Source organism: Staurois parvus, unplaced genomic scaffold (assembly GCF_062004578.1).
Source record: "Staurois parvus isolate SC_StPar_1 unplaced genomic scaffold, SC_StPar_1.0 ptg000481l, whole genome shotgun sequence".
Taxonomy (NCBI): Eukaryota; Metazoa; Chordata; class Amphibia; order Anura; family Ranidae; genus Staurois; species Staurois parvus.
Window position 1 is genome coordinate 472468 of NW_028318277.1, and position 25033 is coordinate 497500.

Below are 25033 nucleotides of genomic sequence, written 5' to 3' on the forward strand. Positions count from 1 at the left end.
GATGGGGGGGCTCTCATGTATAGAATGCCTCTGATGTGATGGGGAGGTTCTGATGTGATGAGGGGATCTCATGTATAGGAGACCTCTGATGTGATGGGGGTCTCTCATGTATATGGGGACCTCTGATGTGATGGGGGGCTTTCATGTATAGAGGACCTCTGATGTGATGGGGGGCTCTCATGTATAGAATGCCTCTGATGTGATGGGGAGGTTCTGATGTGATGAGGGGATCTCATGTATAGGAGACCTCTGATGTGATGGGGGTCTCTCATGTATAGGAGGCCTATGATGGGATGGAGGTCTCTCATGTATAGAGGGACCACTGATGTGATGGGGGGCTTTCATGTATAGAGGACCTCTGATGTGATGGGGGGCTCTCATGTATAAAATGCCTCTGATGTGACGGGGAGATTCTGATGTGATGAGGGTCTCTCATGTATAGGAGGCCTCTGATGGGATGGGGGTCTCTCATGTATAGGGGGACCACTGATGTGATGGGGGCTTTCATGTATAGAGGACCTCTGATGTGATTGGGGGGGGGGGGGGGCTCTCATGTATAGGATGTCTCTGATGTGATGGGGGGTTCTCATGTATAGAATGCCTCTGATGTAATGGGGGGGGGGGGGTTCTCTCATGTATAGCAGGACCTCTGATGTGATGGAGGTCTCTCATGTATAGGAGGCCTCTGATAAAATGGGGGCTCTCTTTTATAGAGAGACCTCTGATGTATGGGGAAGCCTCTGACACGATTGGGAACCTCTGAAGTGATGGGGACCTTTTACTTGGTGCTACATTTAAACCCAACAAGGTTGCTTTATTGCCCTGCCACTTCTTTACTGCTTTCTGAGACCCAGAAAGTTCTCCAACCTAATTTAATCTGGTCATACACTAGCCAATCTCTTTCAGATTTGCCAAAACAATGTCATATAAGGATACACCTAAACAATCCATTCAACTTGTACCCCATCAGGCAGGCCCTTGCACTAACTAGTGGATAGTAGATCTAAAAGAGATTGTAAAATCAGATTGTATAGATGGCCTTCAGACAGGCCTCTGAGCTATTGTTGTCAAGATGAAGAATACATGAAGGATGGGATCAGGGGTGGACTGACCATTTGGAAACTCGGGCACTGCCCAAGGGCCTGGGGTCAGTGGGGGGCCCCATGAGATGCCCCTGGTACCTTTTTCATAGGCTTTTTTGAGTTTGGGCAAGGACACAGGGGCCCCATGACCCCTATTGCCCGGGGGCCCCATAAGTTGTCAGTCCGCCCCTGGTTCTAAGGATGGCTTTTTCAAAGGCGATACCCAAGAGGTCCACTTTACGATGAGTCTGACATTGACTATGAATGAGCGATATGTCACCAGCACACCGGGAAACTCCACAATAGGGTCCAACACTTTATGAGTTGTCCCCATGAGTTGTCAGTCCGCCCCTGGATGGGAATGCAAACCAACTGCCAATATTAGGCATTTTGTGCTGCATGGAAAATGGCGGGGATTGACTGGAAAGTGCCAAACGTATGACCAGCTATAGTCGGCATATAAAGATGTTGGTTTGCAGAGAATTCCACAATTCACCAGTCCAGGAACATCCATAACAGAAGATTAAGGTAGTCAAAAATTAAGAAAACATAATATATGTTAAAATTGTGATCATGTGACTTGTGAATGCGCTTGCTCCATTCTGGAAGCTTCTAAGGAAGACTGAAAATGAACTTACCTCACTGGGTTGCTGGTTAAAGAAACCCGCAGAGACTCCAGGCAGTTGAGTAGTTTGTCATCTGCAATTCCGGAACGAAGTTCATGGACGTACTCTTGCGATGACAGCGTGCACTCATGCTTGTTGTTTTTCAAGCCGCCCTGTTGGAGAGAGACAGCATAGGATTATGGGTAAGCTTGGAATTATGGATATCACTGTATGGACATCAGTACGCCAAATATACAAATACTGCCCCGGGTTTGAGGAAATGTATATTAAAGCTACAATTCCAGGCAGCTATAAAAGACACACATTAATGCAGATATGTACTGTAAATATGAAAGCCTAACTAAATCCAAAAACCAAAAATTACATATTTGCTTCACATTTCAATCCTCAATGGTTTCATTCCATTTCTTTAAAATGTCCTTTTTTGTCCTCTAAAATACCTTTGAGATCCCAACTGCATTAATTTCTCTTCTACAATTCATTCTGCTGTCTCAGTAACTTATAGCCGCCCATTTGGATTCAGGGACAAAAGAGAGTGTAGTGAAAGAACTCATCCCTTTAGAGGAGCATATTACTCCCTGCTGGTCACTGGATGGTGCAGACTTCATCTGTGCTGAACAGTTGCTTGATTACTGTACTATTAGGATGTCTGTAATCGAGCAAATGATGGGCACACTACATAGCTACACCATCCAGTGGCCAAAGTCTACAGCAGCCAATGGCCAGATCCCTTCCAGGACCAAGCATATCTAAAAGGTGTCCAGAGATGTGTTCTTTTACTTTTTCAATCAGTAGGAAGTTAAAGTTTCACCCACCTGCTGGCTGTTATTTGAGGCAATAAATACTAAAAAACAGTGACTGTAGCTTCAGAAATGGATTTAGTGAATAATGTTTTACCTTAGAGATCCCTGTTTGCAATACTTTTCTTTATGCCTGTGTCTACAATTCATTCTGCTATCTCAATATCCTGTAGCTGCCCATTCTGATGGACAGATGAGAGTATAAGTGATGATGAGTGATGAGTGGGAGTGAAAGAACACATCCCTGTCATCCTGTTAGAGGAGCATATTCCTCCCTGCATATCTAAAAGGTGTCCATATATGTGTTCTTTTTGTTTTAAAATCAGTAGGAAGTTGATGTATCACCCCCTCTGCTGGCTGTTATAAGGGACAAAGTTTAACTTTACTAATACAGCACTTTGAGTCAGGGATTCGTGTTTTTTTTCCATTCTTAATGTAATGGCTATGACTTTAGTACTGATTTAGTATATTATTAAAGCTGAATTACGGGTATGGCAGATTTTACAGGGTTCCATTGATCCAGCCTGGACCTTTGTAAGTATGTATGTGCCATACCTGTGGGATTCCCTGTGGTAGGCTCTACTACTACAGCAATTTCCACTAGCTTCCAGATCCTGAAACAAGCAGCTGCATTGCTGCTTACTGAACACAGGAGGTCTACCACTTGGCATGGGTGCAATTCAAAGAACACTTTTAAATTTTCTCAGTGTGTCCAGTCACATGTTGGGGGTGCGTCCAGGATGACCTGGCATATACATACTTAAATTGGTACAAGATGGAATTCATCTATAAATTTACTAAATAGAACCAGTGCTCTTGAATTTGACTACAGTATCAGCCTTTTGCTGGCGTTTGAGAGGCAAAAGCAGCAAAAGGAACCAATTAGTTCATGTTCTGACAAGAAGCATGGTAATAGGAGGAGCAGGGTATCGGAGAGATGAGCTAACCACTGTGCTGCTTCTCCCTTTACTGTCTAGTCACATGTTGGGGCTGCGTCCGGGATGACCTGGAAGAAGTGGGTTGAATGATGCTGGCCAAGACATCTAGTGGCAGAAAAAAGTACTGTGGAGGAAACCTCTAGATCAAAGGTGAATATTGCAGCAGAAGTTGTTTTTATGATTTTATTGAATGGGCTATTTATTATATTTATTTTTGACAGAAATCAGTAGGAAGTTGATGTGTCAACCCCTCTGCTGGCTGTTATAAAGTGTGTCAGAGAGATGAGCTAATCACTGCGCTCCTTCTCTCTTCACTGTCCAGTCACATGTTGGGGGTGCGTCCGGGATGACCTGGAGGAAGTGGGTTGAATGAAACCTCTAGATCAAAAGGTGAATATTGCAGCAGAATTTGTTTTTATGATTTTATAAATGGGCTATTTATTTTTAATTTATCTTTGACTAAAATCAGTAGGAAGTTGACGTATCAACCCCTCTGCTGGCTGTTATAAGGGGTGTCAGAGAGGTGAGCTAATCACTGTGCTGCTTCTCTCTTCACTGTCCAGTCACATGTTGGGGGTGCATCCGGGATGACCTGGAAGAAGTGGGTTGAATGATGCTGGCCAAGACATCTAGTGGCAGAAAAAAGTACTGTAGAGAAAACCTCTGGATCAAAGGTGAATCTTGCAGCAGAAGTTGTTTTTATGATTTTATTGAATGGGCTATTTATTTTTAATTTATCTTTGACTGAAATCAGTAGGAAGTTGACGTATCAACCCCTCTGCTGGCTGTTATAAGGTGTGTCAGAGAGATGAGCTAATCACTGTGCTGCTTCTCTCTTCACTGTCCAGTCACATGTTGGGGGTGCGTCCGGGATGACCTGGCATATACATACTTAAAATTGGTACAAGATGGAATACATCTATAAATTTACTAAATAGAACCAGTGCTCTTGAATTTGACTACAGTATCAGCCTTTTGCTGGAGTTTGAGAGGCAGAAGCAGCAAAAGGAACCAATTAGTTCATGTTCTGACAAGAAGCATGGTAATAGGAGGAGCTGGGTATCAGAGAGATGAGCTAACCACTGTGCTGCTTCTCCCTTTACTGTCCAGTCACATGTTGGGGGTGCGTCCGGGATGACCTGGAAGAAGTGGGTTGAATGATGCTGGCCAAGACATCTAGTGGCAGAAAAAAGTACTGTAGAGGAAACCTCTAGATCAAAGGTGAATCTTGCAGCAGAAGTTGTTTTTATGATTTTATTGAATGGGCTATTTATTTTTAATTTATCTTTGACTGAAATCAGTAGGAAGTTGATGCATCAACCCCTCTGCTGGCTGTTATAAGGGGTGTCAGAGAGGTGAGCTAATCACTGTGCTGCTTCTCTCTTCACTGTCCAGTCACATGTTGGGGGTGCGTCCGGGATGACCTGGAGGAAGTGGGTTGAATGAAACCTTTAGATCAAAAGGTGAATATTGCAGCAGAATTTGTTTTTATGATTTTATTGAATGGGCTATTTATTTTATCTATTTTTGATTTAAATCAGTAGGAAGTTGATGTATCAAGCCCTCTGCTGGCTGTTATAAGGTGTGTCAGAGAGGTGAGCTAATCACTGTGCTGCTTCTCTCTTCACTGTCCAGTCACATGTTGGGGGTGCGTCCGGGATGACCTGGCATATACATACTTAAATTGGTACAAGATGGAATTCATCTATAAATTTACTAAATAGAACCAGTGCTCTTGAATTTGACTACAGTATCAGCCTTTTGCTGGAGTTTGAGAGGCAGAAGCAGCAAAAGGAACCAATTAGTTCATGTTCTGAAAAGAAGCATGGTAATAGGAGGAGCAGGGTATCAGAGAGATGAGCTAATCACTGTGCTGCTTCTCCCTTTACTGTCCAGTCACATGTTGGTGGTGCGTCTGGGATGAACAGGTGGAAGTGGGTTAAATGATGCTGGCCAAGACATCTAGTGGCAGAAAAAAGTACTGTAGAGGAAACCTCTACATTAAAGGTGAATCTTGCAGCAGAAGTTGTTTTTATGATTTTATTGAATGGGCTTTTTATTTTTTATTTATTTTTGACTGGGTACAGGTTGCTTCTAGTGGAAGTATTAGTCACAAGTAATTAAGCTGTATTTTCTCAAATTCAGCGATGCTGACAACTAATGTATGAAGTGTCTGCAAATGCATTTTAGAGCAGAGGCACATCTGTAATGTACAGCGCTGAGCGAACTATTGGCGCTTTATAAATACTGTATAATAATAAAAAAATAATAATAATGTAACACCATGTAAAGCATAACGGCACAAAACGGATCATGGATACTCAGAAAAGGGGTCATGGATGATGATGGCACAAAACAAGTCATGGATACTTTTACAAAGAAGATCATCTCATTGTCAAGTGTAACAATGTCGCTTTCAGAAACCAGCTACTTTGTTTTACATTTTACTGTATTTTTTGTCTAACCTTGAGCACAAAATCTAAGAAGCAATTCCAACAAAACCTCTAAAACATCCATTATTTCACTTCTGTGTTCCTACAAAACCCATCTAATTAATTTCCCCTTCAGTTCCTTATCCATGATACTGAGCGGTTTCAATAGTTTGCTATGTAACCATGGTATAGTAATGTGTTTTGTACAAATAAATGATATTTAAGGGGCACATCTCATTTTTTTCATATTTGTTGATATGATTTACAATTTTTGTACATAGGTCCATTGCAGGGGCGGACTGACAACTCATGGGGCCCCCAGGCAATAGGGGATCATAGGGCCCCTGTGTCCTTGCCCAAACTCAAAAAAGTCTATGAAAAAGGTACCAGGGGCATCTCATGGGGCCCCCTGCTGACCCCAGGCCCTCGGGCAGTGCCCGAGTTTCCAAATGGTCAGTCCGCCCCTGGTCCATTGTAGTCTACAACACATTTTTTTTTTTTTAGTTTTAGATTGGGATTGGAACACCCGTCCTGTTTTTATTGCTGTCTGTGCTCCCGTAAAACTAGGTTCACTGTATGAAAAGCCTATGAATTACATAGTTAGTCTGGCTGAAAAAAGACCAAAGTCCATTCAGGTCAGCCATAGAAAAAAAAAAAAATGTTATAATCCTACACCCACAGTTGATCCAGAGGAAGGAAAAAAAATCCATACCTGTGCAATTCACATGCGGTGCAGTGCGTTGTGAGATTTGAGTGCATCCATTTTGAATGGGCTCAGATTGCATCGCACTGCACTAAAGGTAATGCATGCACTACTTTTGGACACGCACTGCAACCGGATCACATGGTACTTTGTACCTTGCAATCTGCTGCGGGTAAGTGCATTGCATTTTTTACTTCATTAGCATTGCACCAGGGGCGGACTGACAACTCATGCGGCCCCCGGGCAATAAGGGATCATGGGGCCCCTGTGTCCTTGCCCAAACTCAAAAAAGCCTATGAAAAAGGTACCAGGGGCATCTCATGGGGCCCCCTACTGACCCTGGGCCCTTGGGCAGTGCCCGAGTTTCCAAATGGTCAGTCCACCCCTGCTCCTATCGCATTTGAGCCCATCCACTTTTTGTTGGGCCTACCTTTTTCAGGCCTGTCCAAATTTGCCAGGAAACTTTCCTCCCATGTTTTAACAGTGGCCAGGAGAACCATTCCCATGCATTGGATTGGATCTCCTGCTGCAGATGGAAAGGGCAGTGCAAAATGCAGTGTGCAAAATGTGCACGGATTGTGGGTTTTCCCCCCACGATTTAGTGTGAACCAGGGTTTACCTTACATTCACACCTAAGCATTTCTGCAGCGTTCTGCAGAAACGTAGTAGAGTCCATTTAACATGATTTCCTATAGAAGAGGTTCACATCTGTGCATGTTCACCCACTGCGTTTTCTGGAAAGGGTCAGGGACTTTTTGAAAACAAAAAGCTGCGTTTTTGGTTCTATAGACGTCAATGAAAACGCTGCAGAATTGCATGTATTGCATTTTTGCCGCGTTTTTGATGTGTTTTAGCAGCAAGAAAAATGTTTTTTTTTTTTAATTAAAAAATCGCATTAAAAACACGTAAAAATCGCAGAACGCAACGCAGAAACAGCTCAAACGCAACCTGCATAGGTGTGAACCTAGCCTTAGGGAGATTTGCTGTATTTGTCCTGCCTACTGTTATGTGTATCATCTATATGTGTACGTATTATAAAAAGAAATCACTTATAAAATACTGATGTTTTCGGATTGTGAGTATGGAGAACCTCAGGGGTCTAATACCAAAACATCAGTATTTTATAAGTGATTTCTTTTTATAGTACACATATAGATGATCTGGAGGCAGCCTCCCTACTCCATTGATCCAAAGCAATATCACGTTGGAGGATTCGGGGCCATTTGCGTATATAAAGGTGTGTATCAATATTGGACATATTTTGTTTTTTTCGGGGGAGGTTACCTAGTTTTGGTAGGTAACCATTCCCACTTCTAGTTGGATCTCCAAGGCAATTCCACCAGAAGCTCGCCCCTCCTGCCTGTAACTCATCCAGATTGGGGGCGCTAAAACAGGAGGTGTGTTACTGGCCAGGTCACCAGGTAAAAACAGGAGGGGAAAAAGCCAATGGAAAAGAAAAATAATGCAGCCACCATATCTAATGATTGGTAAGCTGCAATATATTACATTTTTGTTTTTTTGTTAAACACCGCTTTCAGTTTTAAGAAAATAATATATAATTATTGGAAAGGGAACAAAAAAAAATGAGCGAAATCAATGTCACAGGAGCAGTGAAGTGAAATGTAGATATTGCAGGTGACAGCCGTCAAATCAGCAGCCAGGACTTTAAAGGACAAAGCTCTAAGGTGTCATAAACCTTGTGCGCAAATCATCAGTTTACACTGAGGCCTCCAGGAGTTGTATGAGGCCGGCCTGCCACCGAGACCTTCCTAATTCCTCGGCCTTACACTGTAAATCCTTCTCTATCAGGCTCAATGATCCGTGACCAGAAAACCAGAGGAAGAAAATCATCTGCAATGAATGAAGAATTGGTGAGGTACCTAAACTCATTATCTTCCCTACTCCTCAGGGAGATGAGCAGATATAAGTCACTGGACACTGAATTTCAGCACGCAGCTCTGGGCAGCTGAAACTTGACATATGATACCCGATTTTTAGCAAGCAATGCAACAATATTCAAGCATCAGTAGGCAGCAGGGTCCCTCAGTGGTTAGCACAGTTATCTTGCAATTCTAGCGTCTTGGGTTCAATCTTCTCTCGCCCTAGAGATTATGTAACATGGTAGCTGGGGCTTGGGGGTGGCTACACAAGAGGAAGAGCAGCAGTATTCTGGAAGCTCTCTACTAATACCAGTCAACAGCAATAGATGGGTATCTACATAACCCTTGTGAACAAGCCCATCTGTGTGAAATGCATTTAGGGAGTGTGGTTTTTTTGGGTAGAGACCAGGGGCGGACTGACCATTGGGGAACTTGGGCACTGCCCAAGGGCCTGGGGTCAGTAGGGGGCCCCATGAGATGTCCCCGGTACCTTTCATAGGCTTTTTTGGGTGTGGTTTGAGTGTGGGCAAGGACACGGGCCCCATGATCCCCTATTGCCCGGGGGTCCCATGAGTTGTCAGTTCGCCCCTGGTAGAGACTTGTGTATACAGCCACTTTACGGTTTTATTTCATCTTCTTATATTCTTGTGTCAAAGTAAAGATGAACTACAGGAACCAGCCCCCCGGGTGGTCCATGGTTGTTAAAGTGTAGAAGTTTGGAGTGGTGCCCTGAATCTGGGTTCTTACAGCAACAGATGTGTATCACACATTCTAGAGCCACGTTATCCCCACCTCAGAATGGTTTCTCTGTCATGGACAGGACACCAGTAGGCTACAGTCTTATGACCGTTCAACTAGTGCCAGCAAATGATCACCTATCCATCTCTCCAGGAATCATGGTTGGAGAGGGACTACAATTCCCATCAAAATAAGTCATCAAATCTGGTCGACTTAATCCTCAGTTTCTCTGGGACCTGCTTCTTCTTTCTAGATCTCAATCCAAGGATAGATCTCAACCAAATCTGCTCCTTCAATCTTTCTTTAGTCCTGAGAAGCTTCATCACCTCGTAGTTTGCAGCAATAGATTGACAGGTCATCTTTTAGTCCCTATCAGGGGCGGACTGACAACTCATGGGGCCCCTGGGCAATAGGGGATCATGGGGCCCCTGTGTCCTCGCCCACACTCAAACAAGCCTATGAAAGGTACCAGGGGCATCTCATAGGGCCCCCTACTGACCCCGGGCCCTTGGGCAGTGCCCGAGTGCTCGAATGGTCAGTCCGCCCCTGGTCCCTATGCACACTGGACGTTTTTACAGCTGCTGTTTTTTGCTTTTGGTGTTTTTTTTTTCTACATCCAGTAAACTCCCCTGCATGTTATCCCATGTGTCCATGTCTCCTAGATTGTAAGCTCTAACGAGCCGGGCCCTCTGTTTCCTCTTGTACCAAATTGTATTGTAACTGTATTGTCTACCTTCATTTTGTAAAGCACTGCTCATACTGTTGGCGCTATATAAATCCTGTATAAAAATAATAATAATAATCAACAGGGCTGTTTTTTGGCTGGAAAAAAAAATAAAACAGAACGAATGGGTTTCTAGGGGAGTTTTTTAGTTGTAAAAACGCTCTAATGCTGAAAAACGCTGAAAAACGTGGTAAAACGACGCAAACCAGCCTTTTTGGATGTTTTTTCGAGCCCAAAAAAATTTTTTTTATTGGTAAAAAGACGCTAAAAAACCTAAACGCTGAAAAATGCTGAAAAACGCAGCAAAATGCAAAAATGCTAAAAACCCTGAAAGAACATGCGTTTTTAACATAACTTTACACAGCTAACGCTACCAGCGTTATGAAAACGCCCCGTGTGCATGGAGACTTATAAAGTCCAAGGATAAGTAGAAATGAGGTCCTGGATGCGAATCTTCAACCAATAGAAAAAGCCATTGTTTGAGCCTGATGGACTGGCTTCAACACCTCTCCACAAAACATGGGGCGCCTCGAAGAAGTGGAGTCACAAAATTGAGAAAGTCAAGTGTAGTTGAGCCAAAATCTTTTCTAAAATGGAAGGAGTAATTGGAGTTCATATAACTGCCTTTTTCTAAACAATATAAACTCTCTTTATTAGGGAGTTTATATATACTATAGGCAGTTGAATCAGGCCACCCTTCAAATTCTATCATCACCGTAAATGAGATCTAGACCAAGATAAGTCAATAGGTTGTCATATCTCTCCTTGCCTTTACAAGTGCTAGTTCCATGGCTTTCATGATTGTCCTCGATTTTACGGTAATCGTTTTACTTTTCACTGTTTTTTGTTTTTTTTCAAAGATTCAGGAAAATATAAAAGTGGTTCATGAAAAGAGGAAAAACTATTATTTTGAGGATATTTATAATTTCATCCCTAATAAATTATCATCACTCTTTGCTTTATTTTTTTTTATATATAAGCCCTCTTTATTTATTTCATCAGCCTCTACAGGCAAACTAAAATATCCAAATGTGAAAATATTTGCTCCAATAGCAGCGTGTGGAATCTTGCCTGCCAATCTGCTTTTAGAACAGGTAAAAGGATCCTTTGGACTAGCTTACAGCTGTGTTCCCCTACTAAGGTACATAATTACATCTGTAAGGGACCACCCGGCGGTACCACTAGCACTCCACTGAATAGGCGTCCCCAGAGCACGGAATCTAAGTCCCAAGGTGCTTGTTCACCAGGGCCCCTGATGGTGGGGATGGACTTGGAGCACCCTGAGACCAGGTCGTGGCTACTGGGTAAACCCGTCAGTGGTAGTAGTATACGCCGAGGGCTCCCACAGGGGAGAGCCTGATATGAGGAGGTCTGAAGACCCCACTGGGAGGGACGAATGGATGGATGGCTGAGCAGGTGCGAAGTCAGGCAGGCCGGGTCGGTAACAGAGAGGACGGTACGGTACAAGGCAACGGGCAGAGAATAGTCGGGTCACACGCCAGGTCAGTAACAGCAGGTCAGATCCAATAGGGGGCATCCAACAGAGAGGTCAGGCAAAGCAAGGGTCTGGGCAGGAGAATATAGCAAGGTCAGAGCACAATCCGGGTCAGCAACTTACAAATCACAGGTTCGCAGGTACAGGATACAGGGAAGCCCAGAAGGCACTGAATGACAGCTCAGGGCCATTTAAATATCCCGCCCTGCGCTGTCATTGGTGCCACACGCACGCCCGCGGTCCCTACTGCGCATGCGCGAACTCGTTCATTGCGATCTGCCAGGTCCCAGTGCCCGCGTTCCTGCACAGGGCGGTGCACTGCGCCTGCGCCGAGCCCATCGCGGAGGTGATCTCGGACAACATCATTGTCCTAGTAAGAAAGTACATTTTAATAAGTTTATTAAATTATAATGATTGACATTGAATACAGACTCCTGTCCATTATTACATGGTTGATCTCTACAGATGCAAGCATGGGAAGCCTAAGAGTGGACTGAAAACCTAATACCTAAATCTATCAGATATTTGGGCTACAGAATGTTGCCAGGAGGTCAACGAGTGAGGAATCTGGGAGCCCCACGCAAGCATGAGATGGCTAGGTGTGGACTGAAAACCCTATACCTAAACCTAGTAGCAGATATTTAGACTATAAATTGTTGCTAAGAAGTCAACAAGTGAGGATTCTGGAAGTCCCAGGCAAGCATGAGAAGCATAAGAGTGGGCTGAAAACCTTAATTCTAAACTTTGTAGAAGACATTTGAGCTACTAAATGCTGCTAAGAGGTCAACAAGTGAGGATTCTGGAAGTCCCAGGCAAGCATGAGAAGCATAAGAGTGGGCTGAAAACCTTAATTCTAAACTTTGTAGAAGACATTTGAGCTACTAAATGCTGCTAAGAGGTCAACAAGTGAGGATTCTGGAAGTCCCAGGCAAGCATGAGAAGCATAAGAGTGGGCTGAAAACCTTAATTCTAAACTTTGTAGAAGACATTTGAGCTACTAAATGCTCTAAATGCTGCTAAGAGGTCAACAAGTGAGGATTCTGGAATCCACATGCAAGCAAGAGAAGCCTAGAGGTAGACTGAAAACCCTAATCCTAAACCTAGTAGCAGATATTTTGGCAACAGAGTGTTGCTAAGAGGTCAATGAGTCAGATATCTGAGAGCACTATGCGTAGATGAGAGGCCTAGGAGTGGACTGAAAATCCGAATTCTAAACCTAGCAGCCGATATTTGGGCAAGAGTGTTGCTAGGAGGCCAGAGGGTGAGATTTCTGTGAGCCCCATACATGGATGAGAAGTCTAGGAGTGGACCTAAAATCCTAACCCCAATGACATATATTTGGACACTCACATTTCTGATATCATCTGACATTTCTTGACTATTTCTCAGCCTCAGAAAGTAGGAGATATTCTTTAAAATGTTAGAAATATACAAAAGATATCGCGGACTGAACAGTTTGTGGGAGGAGAACTTTGTGGAATTAATAGAGTAATTTTCCATAAACCAGATACATATATGTATTATTCAATTCTGCCCGTGCAAACTCGAAGTTCATATCAAGCCCCAAATGAGCAGTAGCAGTCTTTCCTCCCCTCTATCAGATCAGGGATTATTGTTTCACGGAGATGAAAAGAAAATTATTAATGTGGCTATTTACCTGTTTTCCTTGTTTGATAAAACACACGGCAGCGCGGCACATATTGTGCCATAAATTATTCAGGCAATTTGCATGTTTTCCAGAATCTGGCGTTAAACTTATCAAAGTGTGTGTGTCATCTATTAATAACACGGGAGGAAATGACTGACAATGTAATAAAGATTTTATAGTGTCTGTCACTCTGGGATGAATATTACATGTTGTGGTAAGCCATTACCATCTACAGCGCAAGAAGACAATGCTGCAGACTTTCCGCAATTATAAGAGGACATTAAAATTGGAAGGGAAGAGGTTTCATCAAGGATTGTTTGTGCGCGGCTAAAGTTGACCATGAACGGGATGAAATTTAGGAAGAATTGACAAAGACTCTAAATCTTTGCTAAGAAGGCTGGTAAGTGTGTAGGCAGGGACAGCTAGCCTTCCCACCTGTAGGAGGTGTAGTGCCATTGTTGTTCGGGAAGAGGAGCCTTGTAAAGGAACTGGTCCTTAGAGATTCTGTGCATTGCCTTGAGAGAGGAAAGTAGTCTGATTGGACATAGAACTTTCAAGAGAGTTTGGTGGCCATCTTGGGTGATGGAACATTTTAAATAAGATGCTCCACCTCATTTTGGTGAGTGAAGAGTCAGTGACAGGAACCCATTTGTTAGGGACAGTACTTAGCATAGGGAGAGGTTCCAGATGGGAAGGTATAGCTCTGGACCAGGGGCGGACTGACCATTTGGAAACTCGGGCACTGCCCAAGGGCCCGGATTCAGTAGGGGGCCCCATGAGATGCCCCTGGTACCTTTTTCATAGGCTTTTTTGAGTTTGGGCAAGGACACGGGCCCCATGATCCCCTATTGCCCGGGGGCCCCATGAGTTGTCAGTCCGCCCCTGCTCTGGACAAGCTACTTTCATTTCATACATGCTGGTGATTGGTATGGAGGCATGGAATCATTGGTTGCAGCAGCATTATCCTGTACATATTACAAGAGACTCTATGCCCGCTAACTGAAGCCATCCTCCAGTGACGCCTCTGATTAAATACTGGGACTGGATTACTCTTGATTGCTGTTTATATATCAGAGCCAAAGATCGAGTTATCTCTTACTTAAAAATATTTGCTCAAGACATATATAAAAGGATATTAGTGCATGATTCCTCCTAAGCAAGGTACCTCAGATAGGCCCTGCCTACAAATGGAGAGATGAAGGGGATGATCAGCGCAAAACTGTACAAAGTCCTGGGCTATCCTGGTGTGGGGTGCTGGTGGTGTTGTGGATGAACTTGGGTTGGCCCGTGTGGCACTAAGGGCAATGCTTCTAAAAAGTATTGTAGCAGACTTTGTAGGGTGAGCGAAGGAGAAGAAGCGCCTATAAGTGCAGCATATATATATGCTGCACTTAGAGGCGCTTCTTCCCCAGCCTACAAATGGACAGAGGATAATGTTTTTTTCAAACGCTTAGACAATGGCTTGAAGCCAATTCCAATTATTAGTTGCTTCCACTTGTTTCAACTATGAGCAGTAACAGAATTTTTTAGATTGTATTAGCCCTGTATTATAAACCAGTTTTAAGAACCAAGGTAAATGGACCATCAATGGTCCTCAGGTACTTAGTCATGTGCCAGGTAATCCATAGATATCTTCCTATGTTCTTCTATAGCAGTGATCTCGATCTGTCGCCCTTTGCTTGCCTTATTCCGGCCCTTGAGGCATTCTTCCTGCTGCTGACACCAACAATTGGGAATAATTCCAGCCACGGACACCAATAAAGGGGGACTATTCCTTCCATTGGCATTAATAATGGGGCATACTTTCTTCCACTGACAAAAATGGGGCACTATTTTCCCACTGACACAAACTATTTCTCCCTCTAATACCGAAGGTCGGGGATTTTTTTTCCCACTTGGCACACTGTGGCTCCCCTAAAGTCTGAAGGACAGTAAACTGGCCCTTTCTTTAGAAAGTTTGAAGGCCCCTGCTCTATGGGATTTGCTGCCATAGATGCAAGTGAGCAGAGGGTGGTAGAATGTTGTCTTCTACAACTTCCCTGACTCCGTGAGCACTAAGTGTGGCAGAGTGCTCAATGCACATTAAAGTATAAATAAGGGCAAAACTTTTTTTTTCATTGCTGTGTCCCCGTTAGGGAGATTTAACCTCTCTGTTTACCATTAGGGAAAGTAAAAGAAAATCCCAAATTTTAGGTTGCCCCCAGAAAAGTAATAGAGGGAAAATGTTACAATGGAGAAACTAGTTCTGGTGACCTGAGGGTCCCTAAGGAACTCTTAATTTGAAGGGATTTCCTCTCATTTACTGTTTAGCTTTGGGACAGGAAGTGAAGGGAAATCTCCGCAATGGAACACATATAGAAAAAAAAAATCTCACAGGAGTTATAATCCTCCCTTACTTTATCCAAAATGAAAAATAAAAACATTTTTTGCCTATAGTTCGACTTTACGTCATCACCGACAACAAATAGGAAAACCAAAGTAGAGATAGAGTGCTGGTCTGGGATCGCCAACCAATCCAAAGTCCTTAGTTCAGCCCAATAGCTTAGGCTTGGTAATTCTCCACAAAACAGGCCTCCTGAGAAGTAGAGATCACCCAAAATCAATAAACTACCTGTAACTGAGCCCGAAGAAGCAAACCAAATGTTTAATTAAGATCAAAAAGTATTTATTTGATTCCACAAATTATAACAAAAAGGCAACAGTGGGGTTTCAGGAGCCAAAACAACCCACCCTGTATCTGGGCTTCAGTGCTTAGCCCACCATCTAATAGACTCAAAAGTAAACATCCTAGGCACATCAATCAAAGCAAGAAGTCAACTCTCTTGATCTGGCCACCAAAAAACAATAACTGGATTTTGTTATCTTTTTGGTCACTTGTGGCATCAAATAAATACTTTTGGTTGCTAAGAAACATTTGTTTTGCTCTCCATCTGGCTTAAATTTACCAAAGAAAAGACTTTCCATCAATTTTGCTGCTCTATTGTCCATTGGTAAGGTGCCAGTGCAACCATGACATGTCGGCTCATTCTACAATGAATTTGTCAAACTTTTTCAGGGTGCTGGTGTCCATTTTTCATGAACATCAAACGAAAAGAACAGGGTGAAGACATATTTAAAGAGGGAGGGGTTGCCGAATGGTTCTGACCAGTATGTGTGGCCATGCAACCAACTGATGGGCTCATTTCTCTACATTCTCCAGCATGTTCGGTGTCAGCACGTGAATGCAAGGCACTTGATTGGCCACAAATGCTGCTCCTTCCTCTCTCAGTCTCAATGCTGCAGTATAGAGGATTACAAAATGAAGTCAAATTCAGTTATTTATACTACTGCAGTTTAGAAGGCAAACATGGACTGTACAGATAATGAATTGCAAGGTCAGCAAATTGTAGCTTCGGAATGAACATATTTAGTATGGGAACTACTGACAGAAAAGACAAACCTGAATTTTCTTTTTTTGTTCACCGCAGTTACTCCTTAAACAATTAAATGCTTAATGTTTGACCTATATATCCTTACAGTCTTTGCAGATGTCATTACTTAAAAAGGCAATTTACTCTACGGACATTTCAGCCTCGGAGGAAAAAAAAAAAGAGCAGGTACCTGTATATATAGTGAAGCTTGTGTTTTACATCTTAACTGTCAGAAGCTGCAGTTTATTAGAGGAGAGCGTACCTCACGGCTTAAATTTGATTTCAGATATATGGGAACTTTATAAAGAAATAAGAGCAAAGGAGCCAAAAAGGTCAAAACAAAAGAGCAAAATCTTAGTTGAGAAAAACAAATACAGCCTGATAATACAGAGAGAAAGCATAGCGAGGGAGCAGAGGAAAATGACAACAATGCTCCCAATCTGTGAGAAAAAAGACCAAAACCGAGAGAAATATCTGCCTTGAGGAGTTTTAAAGTGGAAGACAGAGGCAGTTAAAAGTAGTCCTCCACATCTGTACCTTGGTTTAAAGTGGTCCACAAGCATCTCAGGTCAGAAGAGTACATTTAGCTAGTTGAAGCCAGCATTCCATGGCCAGCGGTGGATGGGGGGAAAGTTTCATAAGTTTAGGATACATTTCATCCTGTAGGTCCAAAAAAAAAGGAGGGTATCCATATACTACAGCATACAAAACAAGAAAGGAGCGCATAATATTGTGCAATAGTGAGTGTAATAGGGTTCAAAAGTAGGTTAACACCCATGAGTAAGAAGAGCATTCTGAGCCAGTGACGTACAAGCAGCTAAAATGTGCATGTAAGGTCGGTGTTGGTGGGACTGTGATACAGTTCTTGCAGCCAGCGTTTAACTCCAAAGACTCCAGAGATTTCCAACAAGTGGCAATACCAGTCACTTGAGAGCACTTCAGTTGGGGATCAAGCAGATGACTCGTTTTAAGGAATATACCTCTTTAGTGAGGTATATTGCTTGAAAATGTACCACCTTCCTGACCCCCGAAATTGGAAACCTCCTGAATCGTTTTCCCTAGGGATGTCCTCAGGTGACCGGTATTGCTACTCACTGGAGATCTCTGGAGAGAGTCCTGTCATTTGAGTTAACTGCAAGAATTGAACCATGTGAGATATGCAACTAAGTGACAATTCCACCGACCTGAGATTCTTTTCTAACTATTGGGTGTCTATGAGTTGTTAACCTGCTTTTAAAACACTATTAAACTTTTTTTTTTCATTGCATGAGATTCTGGAGCTCATGTCTTGTTAGTTTGATGTAGTAAATGGGTACCCTCATTTGGAGCTGCAGGATCAACTGCACCCTTAACTTAGGGAACTTTCCCCCACCTTCTGTGGAGTTGTGAACACCAGATCCATGGTGGATAATGACCACCCAGTATTGAGCGCTTTTTGTTTTTTTGTGTCTTATTTTGTCCATAGGCTATTGGACTGTACAGCTTTTTAGTTTTTTTGTGTCTTATTTGGTCCATAGGCTATTGAACTATACAGTTGATCAATAGAATTTAAAAAATTTGAAATTGCAAAAGCAAGGTCTAAAAAGTTGTAGGTGACTTTGTGGGTAGTGGGCTTTGGAACAAGTACTGATGAGGCCAAGCAAATCACATGGCCTGCCCTTACACATGGGATGTTGGGGTGATTCTCTATAGCACAGTTCAAAATTTCACTTACAGCCCAGGGTTAACTGAATTTCTTTGTTTAATGTTGATGAGTATTGCTGATAACATGTCACAACTATCAAAATAATTACATTTGCTTTCATCAGAAATAAGACAGCGCCATGTATTATGCATAGATTTATTTTTTCTGCCAAAAATAAGATTTCATAAACACATTTAAATTAGACGAACGCTAACAATTATTCAATTCATTCCTGTCCAAGAACTAAGTTAACTTTTCTTTATGGAGATTTTACTCAGAAAATCCATCTTTTTAGAGACTCAGATTCAAATCCTAAAGGATAGGGTCCTCTGCTCAACAGTGGATCTGACTGAAGTCCATGTGCGGGCTTCCTAGTTAAAGTGGACCTAGAATCAGAGACACTGTATTTTTCATGTTAAGAGAATGCATGCCAAGTGATATGTACGGGCAACCAGGGGGCGGTAAAAACGGACGGGTTTTACTGCCAACCCCCCCTTTCCCCAGTTGCCCACCTAAAGTCCAAAATACATCTGGAGAAAACTGCTCGCATGCCATGACCTTGATGCTTTTTGATCATGAAAAGAACAGTTGTTCATATGTATTGTGACATTGCAGTCTTATGAAGTCAATGAAAGGTCCATGCTAATCGATTATAGGGCTTCCCATTGGCCATCAACGTTCCATCGCCTGGAACTGGATGGCTTTTTAATGGTAAAAGGAACAGTTGTTCATATGTATTGTGACATGACCGGAATTTTTTCTTGCAGTCTTGTGAAGTCAACGAAAGGTCCATGCTTACTGATTATAGGGTTTCCCATTTGCCATCATGGTTCTATCACCTGGAACTAAATGGTTTTTTAATGGTGAAAGGAAAAGTTGTTCCTATGTATTGTGACATGACAGTAATGTATTCTTGCACTCTTGCGAAGTCAATGAAAGGTCCATGTTTACTGATTATAGGGCTTCCCATTGGCCATCATGGTTCCATCACCTGGAACTAAATGGTTTTTTAATGGTGAAAGGAAAAAGTTGCTCCTATGTATTGTGACATGACAGGAATGTATTCTTGCACTCTTGTGAAGTCAATGAAAGGTCCATGCTTACTGATTATAGGGCTTCCCATTGGCCATCATGGTTCCATCACCTGGAACTGGATGGTTTTTTAATGGTGAAAGGAACATTGTGAAATGGCAGGAATGTATTCATGCAGTCTTTAAAGCCAATGAAAGGTCCATCCCGATCTATTCTTGGGCCTCCCATTGGCCATCATGGTCCTTATTGCCTCCAGAGAAAATTTAATCTGAGGCTTCAAGACCTTTTTCATGCAACCCATGCAAAAAGCCTGTCTGTCTAATTTGCTCTGTATTTACAAGGGCACTGGCACGATAATAACTTAATTAATATTAACATCCTGTCCTAATACGGAACAAAGGAAGCCACTAGAAAATAGATGGTTAATAATGGAAATTTTAATTAGACTCCCTGCGATTGAAAATTACCAGTGTGCCCATCTGATCTTAATAATAATAAAAAAAAAATACAATAAAACAACTTAGATGCAAAGTTAGCAATTAACGTATATCACGCTACGGCAAAGGTAAGTGAACAGAAAGCTTTATCCTTTAATTTGAGGCTCGTTAAGACAGAAATTATTGTCCTGGCAGTGCTTTTAAATTTCAATATTGTATAACAGTACAAAGGGTCAGAGGTAGTTCGGCTTGGTAATTTCAGCGAGTGCCTTCCTGTTTCCTCCCGCAATAAAACTCGGCATTAAACTCGAAAAGGCGCCACCCCCCCCCCCCCACCAATGCCAGGAAATTAGGTTTTAAATCTTGGCAGCGTCCATTTTGGCATCTCTGTGTGAAAAAGTCAAGCCTTTGCATTTTCCTTTCCCTCTCGTGGATATGCAAGTTTATTTACAATTGCACAGAGGCTCGAAAAACTCATTTTATCTGAAATCAAATTTAAGCCACGGATACGCTCTCCTCTAATAAACTGTGCAGCTTATGACGGTTAAGATGTAAAACAAAAGCTATATACACCAGCTTATTTTTTATGTTATATTAAAAGCTGAAACGTCCGTAGAGTAAATTGCCTTTTTTTTTTAAGTAATTACATCTGGGAAGACGGTAAGGATATATAGGTCAACCATTAAGTATTTAATTCTTTAAGGAGCAACTGCGGTAAACTAAAAAAAAAAAAAAAAAATTCTGGTTGATTTTTTCTGTCGGTAGTTCCCATAATAAATGGGTTCATCTAGAAGCTATAGAGAAAGAGAGCTCTTTTTTTCAGAGAATCGGTGCAGGACCTCACCCATGGTCTCCACCCCTTACCCACCTCTGAGCAACTTCCCTTTTAGAAATAAATCAATGGGTTCATCTGGAAGCTATAATGGATGATCTTGCAATTCTTTATCTGTAAAGTCTAGGCTCCACCAGTGTGTATGTATATATATATATATATATATATATATATATATATATATATATATATATATACATATACACACACAGTGGGGATCGAAAGTTTGGGCACCCCAGCTAAAAATTTGTATTAATGTGCATAAAGAAGCCAAGGAAAGATGGAAAAATCTCCAAAAGGCATCAAATTACAGATTAGACATTCTTATAATATGTCAACAAAAGTTAGATTTTATTTCCATCATTTATACTTTCAAAATAACAGAAAACCAAAAAATGGCATCTGCAAAAGTTTGGGCACCCTGCAGAGTTAATATCTTGTACTGCCCCCTTTGGCAAGTATCACAGCTTGTAAACGCTTTTTGTAGCCAGCCAAGAGTCTTTCAATTCTTGTTTGAGGTATCTTTGCCCATTCTTCCTTATAAAAGTCTTCCAGTTCTTTGAGACTTCTGGGCTGTCTGTCACGCACTGCTCTTTTAAGGTGTATCCATAGATTTTCAATTATGTTGAGGTCAGGAGATTGTGAAGGCCATGGCAAAACCTTCAGTTAACGCCTCTTGATGTAATCCCCCGTGGATTTCGAGGTGTGTTTAGGATCATTATCCATTTGTAGAAGCCATCCTCTCTTTAACTTCAGCTTTTTCACAGATGGCATCAAGTTACCATCCAAAATTTGCTGAAATTTTATTGAATCCATTTTTCCTTCTACTCGTGAGATGTTCCCTGTGCTACTGGCTGCAACACAACCCCAAAGCATGATTGATCCAACCCCATGCTTAACAGTTGGACAGAGGTTCTTTTCATTAAATTCTGTGCCCCTTCTTCTCCAAACGTACCTTGTGCTCATTCTGGGGCAAGGTCAGATGAGTCTGGGCATTTAAAACCTTTGAGATTGACATAACCTGGTCTTCCCAGACGATGATTGAGAACAATCCATGACACTGGCATGTCTCAGCTTTGCAAAGGGGGCAGTGCATGCTATAAATTCTGCAGGGTGCCTAAACTTTTGCAGACGCCATTTTTTTGTTTTCTGTTATTTTGAAAGTGTAAATGATGGAAATAAAATCTAACTTTTGTTGACATATTATAAGAATGTCTGATCTGTAATTTGATGCCTTTTGGAGATTTTTCCATCTTTCCTTGGCTTCTTTATGCACATTAATACAAATTTTTAGCTGGGGTGCCCAAACTTTCGATCCCCACTGTATATATATATATATATATATATATATATATATATATATATACACACACACACACAAACATACATACACAAAATACAGGGCTTCTTTTCTCAGAGAATCGGTGCAGGACCTTCCCCCCTTGGGAGTCACCCATTGTCTCCATCCACCTCTGAGGAACGTCCCTTTCAGAAATATGTAAATGGGTTCTCAAAGCGATAACTGATGAGCATGCAATTTTTTATTTGTAAAGTCTAGGCCCCACCAGTATACAGAATATATAGCTCTTTTTCTGAGAGTATCGTAAAGGACCTCCCCCCTTGGGAGTCACCCATTGTCTCCATCCACCTCTGAGGAACGTCCCTTCCAGAAATATATAAATGGGTTCTCAAAGCGATAACTGATGAGCATGCAATTTTTTATTTGTAAAGTCTAGGCCCCACCAGTATACAGAATATATAGCTCTTTTTCTGAGAGTATCGTGCAGGACCTCCCCCTTTGAGAGTCACCCATTGTCTCCACCCCCTTCCCACCTCCGAGCAATGTCCCTATTAGAGAATTTAGTACCAAATATAATTTTGTGGCGCTAAGTAATTTGGATAGAATTTGTTAATGATGACAAGAAAAGCTGCAAAATAGATCCTCTGCAGCCAGCAACAACAGACACCACCCCAGCACCTTTAGACCCCCCTCCCCCAGTAAAAATAGACCCCCAGGGGAACAATAGACCCCCACAACAAACACCACCCAGCAACAATAGATCCACCACAGCAACAATATGACCCCCAGCAGCAACAACAGATCAGCCAGCATCAATAGACCTTTCCCTCAACAGTAGATCCCTCCCAGCAACAATTGCCCCCCCACAGCAACAGTACATTCCCCACCAGCAACAATTACTATTACTATTGTAATTCGGAAGTTCGGATTCTTCCGAATAATGAAAAATTTGTCCGAATTTCGTTTCGGAACGAAACTAACTGCACATGTCTACTAGTTGGCAACCCTGGTATAAATTGTTCGAAAAAAGATGGGGACTATCAAATTGGAGGTGTGTTAACAGACTGTGACTAATAGTGTGAGGCATGACCTATGTGTATTGTGGGCACGGCTCATTCTATCCTACATCACAAGGAGATCTATGTATCAAAATGCAACAAAAAATAAGAATGCAGATTCAGAATCCACATTATAATTAGGAAGCAAAATTTGTTCATAAATGCGTCCTTATGTTCGCACTAATTTTACTTTGTTATGCAAATAAATGCCGGAGAAATATGCAGACATATGGCGCAGAAAAGGAACATTTAAGAAAATTAGATATTTAAAGTAAAATATGAAAAAAAGTGCACTTATACGAGTAAACTAAGTGAGAGGTAATTGAAAATTCATGACAGAAGACATAGAAACAAACTTGCAAATTGAATCTTTCAAGGTAAACATCTACTATTAGCTCTTAAACAGATGCTGCCTTGACATGCTGATGAAAATGACAAGTTTATTACACTAAAAAGATAAAATATAATAAATGATATGCAGCAGTGCTGGGATTAATTGTGCATCCTCTTCATTCTAATGAATTCAATGTTTGAATTAACACTGAACCTCTTGACCACGTGTGCATGCTTTATGTATTGAGCTGCGGTCACAAGAGTCACCGTTGGCGCATGCATGGGAAAAAAAAACTAGAGAGGAAAACAGAGAAAAAGTTTACTAAAACCAAGGATAGTGAATCCTGGAGTGCATTAGGAAGCGGGGGTGGTACGAATGTGAATGGCCACTGAAGTGGATAATAGTCCCTGCTGCAGTCATACATAAGAGCACTATTATGATCAATAAGCCTACAAGGTTTTTATTACCAGCATTTTCATTTCTTAAAATAGGGTCACATTCTGATTATCATAGGTTATCTATGCACGTTTCTATGAACTGTCTGAGAAAACAGAACCATTTGAAGCAGAAAAAAATGTTTTATGAGAAAATATTCCATTTATGAGAAATAAAGGTCTGCAATTACCGTTACCTGCTCTTTGCTTTTCCTTTTTCTGTTCTTTTGTCAGGACCTGGATCACCTGCTGGTGGCACTGTGCTTTTCAAAGGTTACAGTTCCAGTGTCCACCATCGGGTGTCTCCCAGCAGGTCTTAGTAATCAGTTCCACCTGATGCTGACTGCTGGGAGGGTATTTAGTCCCTCCTCTATTATTATACAGGATGTATATAGCGCCAACAGTTTGCTGAGCGCTATACAATACGACGCGAGACAATACAGCAATGATACAGTTCAATACAAGAGGGTTAGGAGGGCCCTGCTCCTTGGAGCTTACAATCTAAGAGGGAGGGGCTAGTGGTACAAAAGGTAATAACTGTGGGAGATGGACAGGTAGGAGCAAGGGAGGAGGTGTAGATAGAGAAGAGAAGGGGTCCAAGGACAGAACCTTGAGGGACCCCTACAGAAAGAGGGAGTGGAGGAGACACAGTTATAGGTAATGCTGAAGGAGCACTGCGATAGGTAGGAGAAGAGCCAGGAGAGACTCTTGGAGGCCAAGAGAGTGGAGTTTTGTGAGGAGGAGGGGATGGTCAACAGCATCAAAAGCTGCAGAGAGGTCAAGTAGTAAGAGTATGGAGTAGTGGCCATTGGTTTCTACAATTCCCTCTCACTCCAGTGTTTTGCTTGCTGCCAGATACTGCCATCTGCTGATCCTGCTCTTTGCCTTTGTACATACCCTGAACCCTGCTGCCTTGTTCCCACTTCCCCTTGTTCCTGATCCCAGTGTTAGTTCCCCCTTCCTACAATCCCTGGCAAAAAATATGGAATCACCACTCTTGGAAAATGTTCATTCAGTTGTTTAACTGTGTAGAAAAAATACTAATCACAGACAAGCCTCCAAACTTTTTTAATTTAACATTCCAACCTTCTGGCTTTAAGAAACACTTAAAAAAATAAAAAATAAATAAAACTGTAGTCGGTTGCAACTGTTTTTGCAGATCAAGCAGAGGAAAAAAAATATGGAATCACTCAGTTCTGAGAAAAATATTATGGAATCATGAAAAACTCAATATAGTAGACCACTAATACTTTGTTGCACCACCTCTGACTTTTATAACAGCTTGAATTCTCTGAGGCATGGATTTAACTATTTACAAACAGTATTCATCAATCCAACTTTCTCTTTTTGCAGTTGCCAGATCAGCTTTGCAGGTTGGAAGCCTTGCCATGGACCATTTTCTTTCATTTCCACCATAGAATTGGGTTGAGGTCCAGGACGTGTTCC

At 42.0% G+C, this 25033-nt stretch overlaps 1 protein-coding gene across 1 annotated transcript in view; it reads right to left on the bottom strand.

The window, feature by feature from the left end:
- The window catches only part of LOC149452315 (protein diaphanous homolog 2-like), a 766217-nt gene that overhangs the window by 410400 nt on the left and 330784 nt on the right, over positions 1–25033 (bottom strand). The window contains exon 6 of the mRNA XM_089689522.1: positions 1721–1860. Within this exon, the coding sequence (XP_089545648.1) occupies positions 1721–1860 (140 nt within the window). The remainder of the gene's footprint in view (positions 1–1720; positions 1861–25033) is intronic.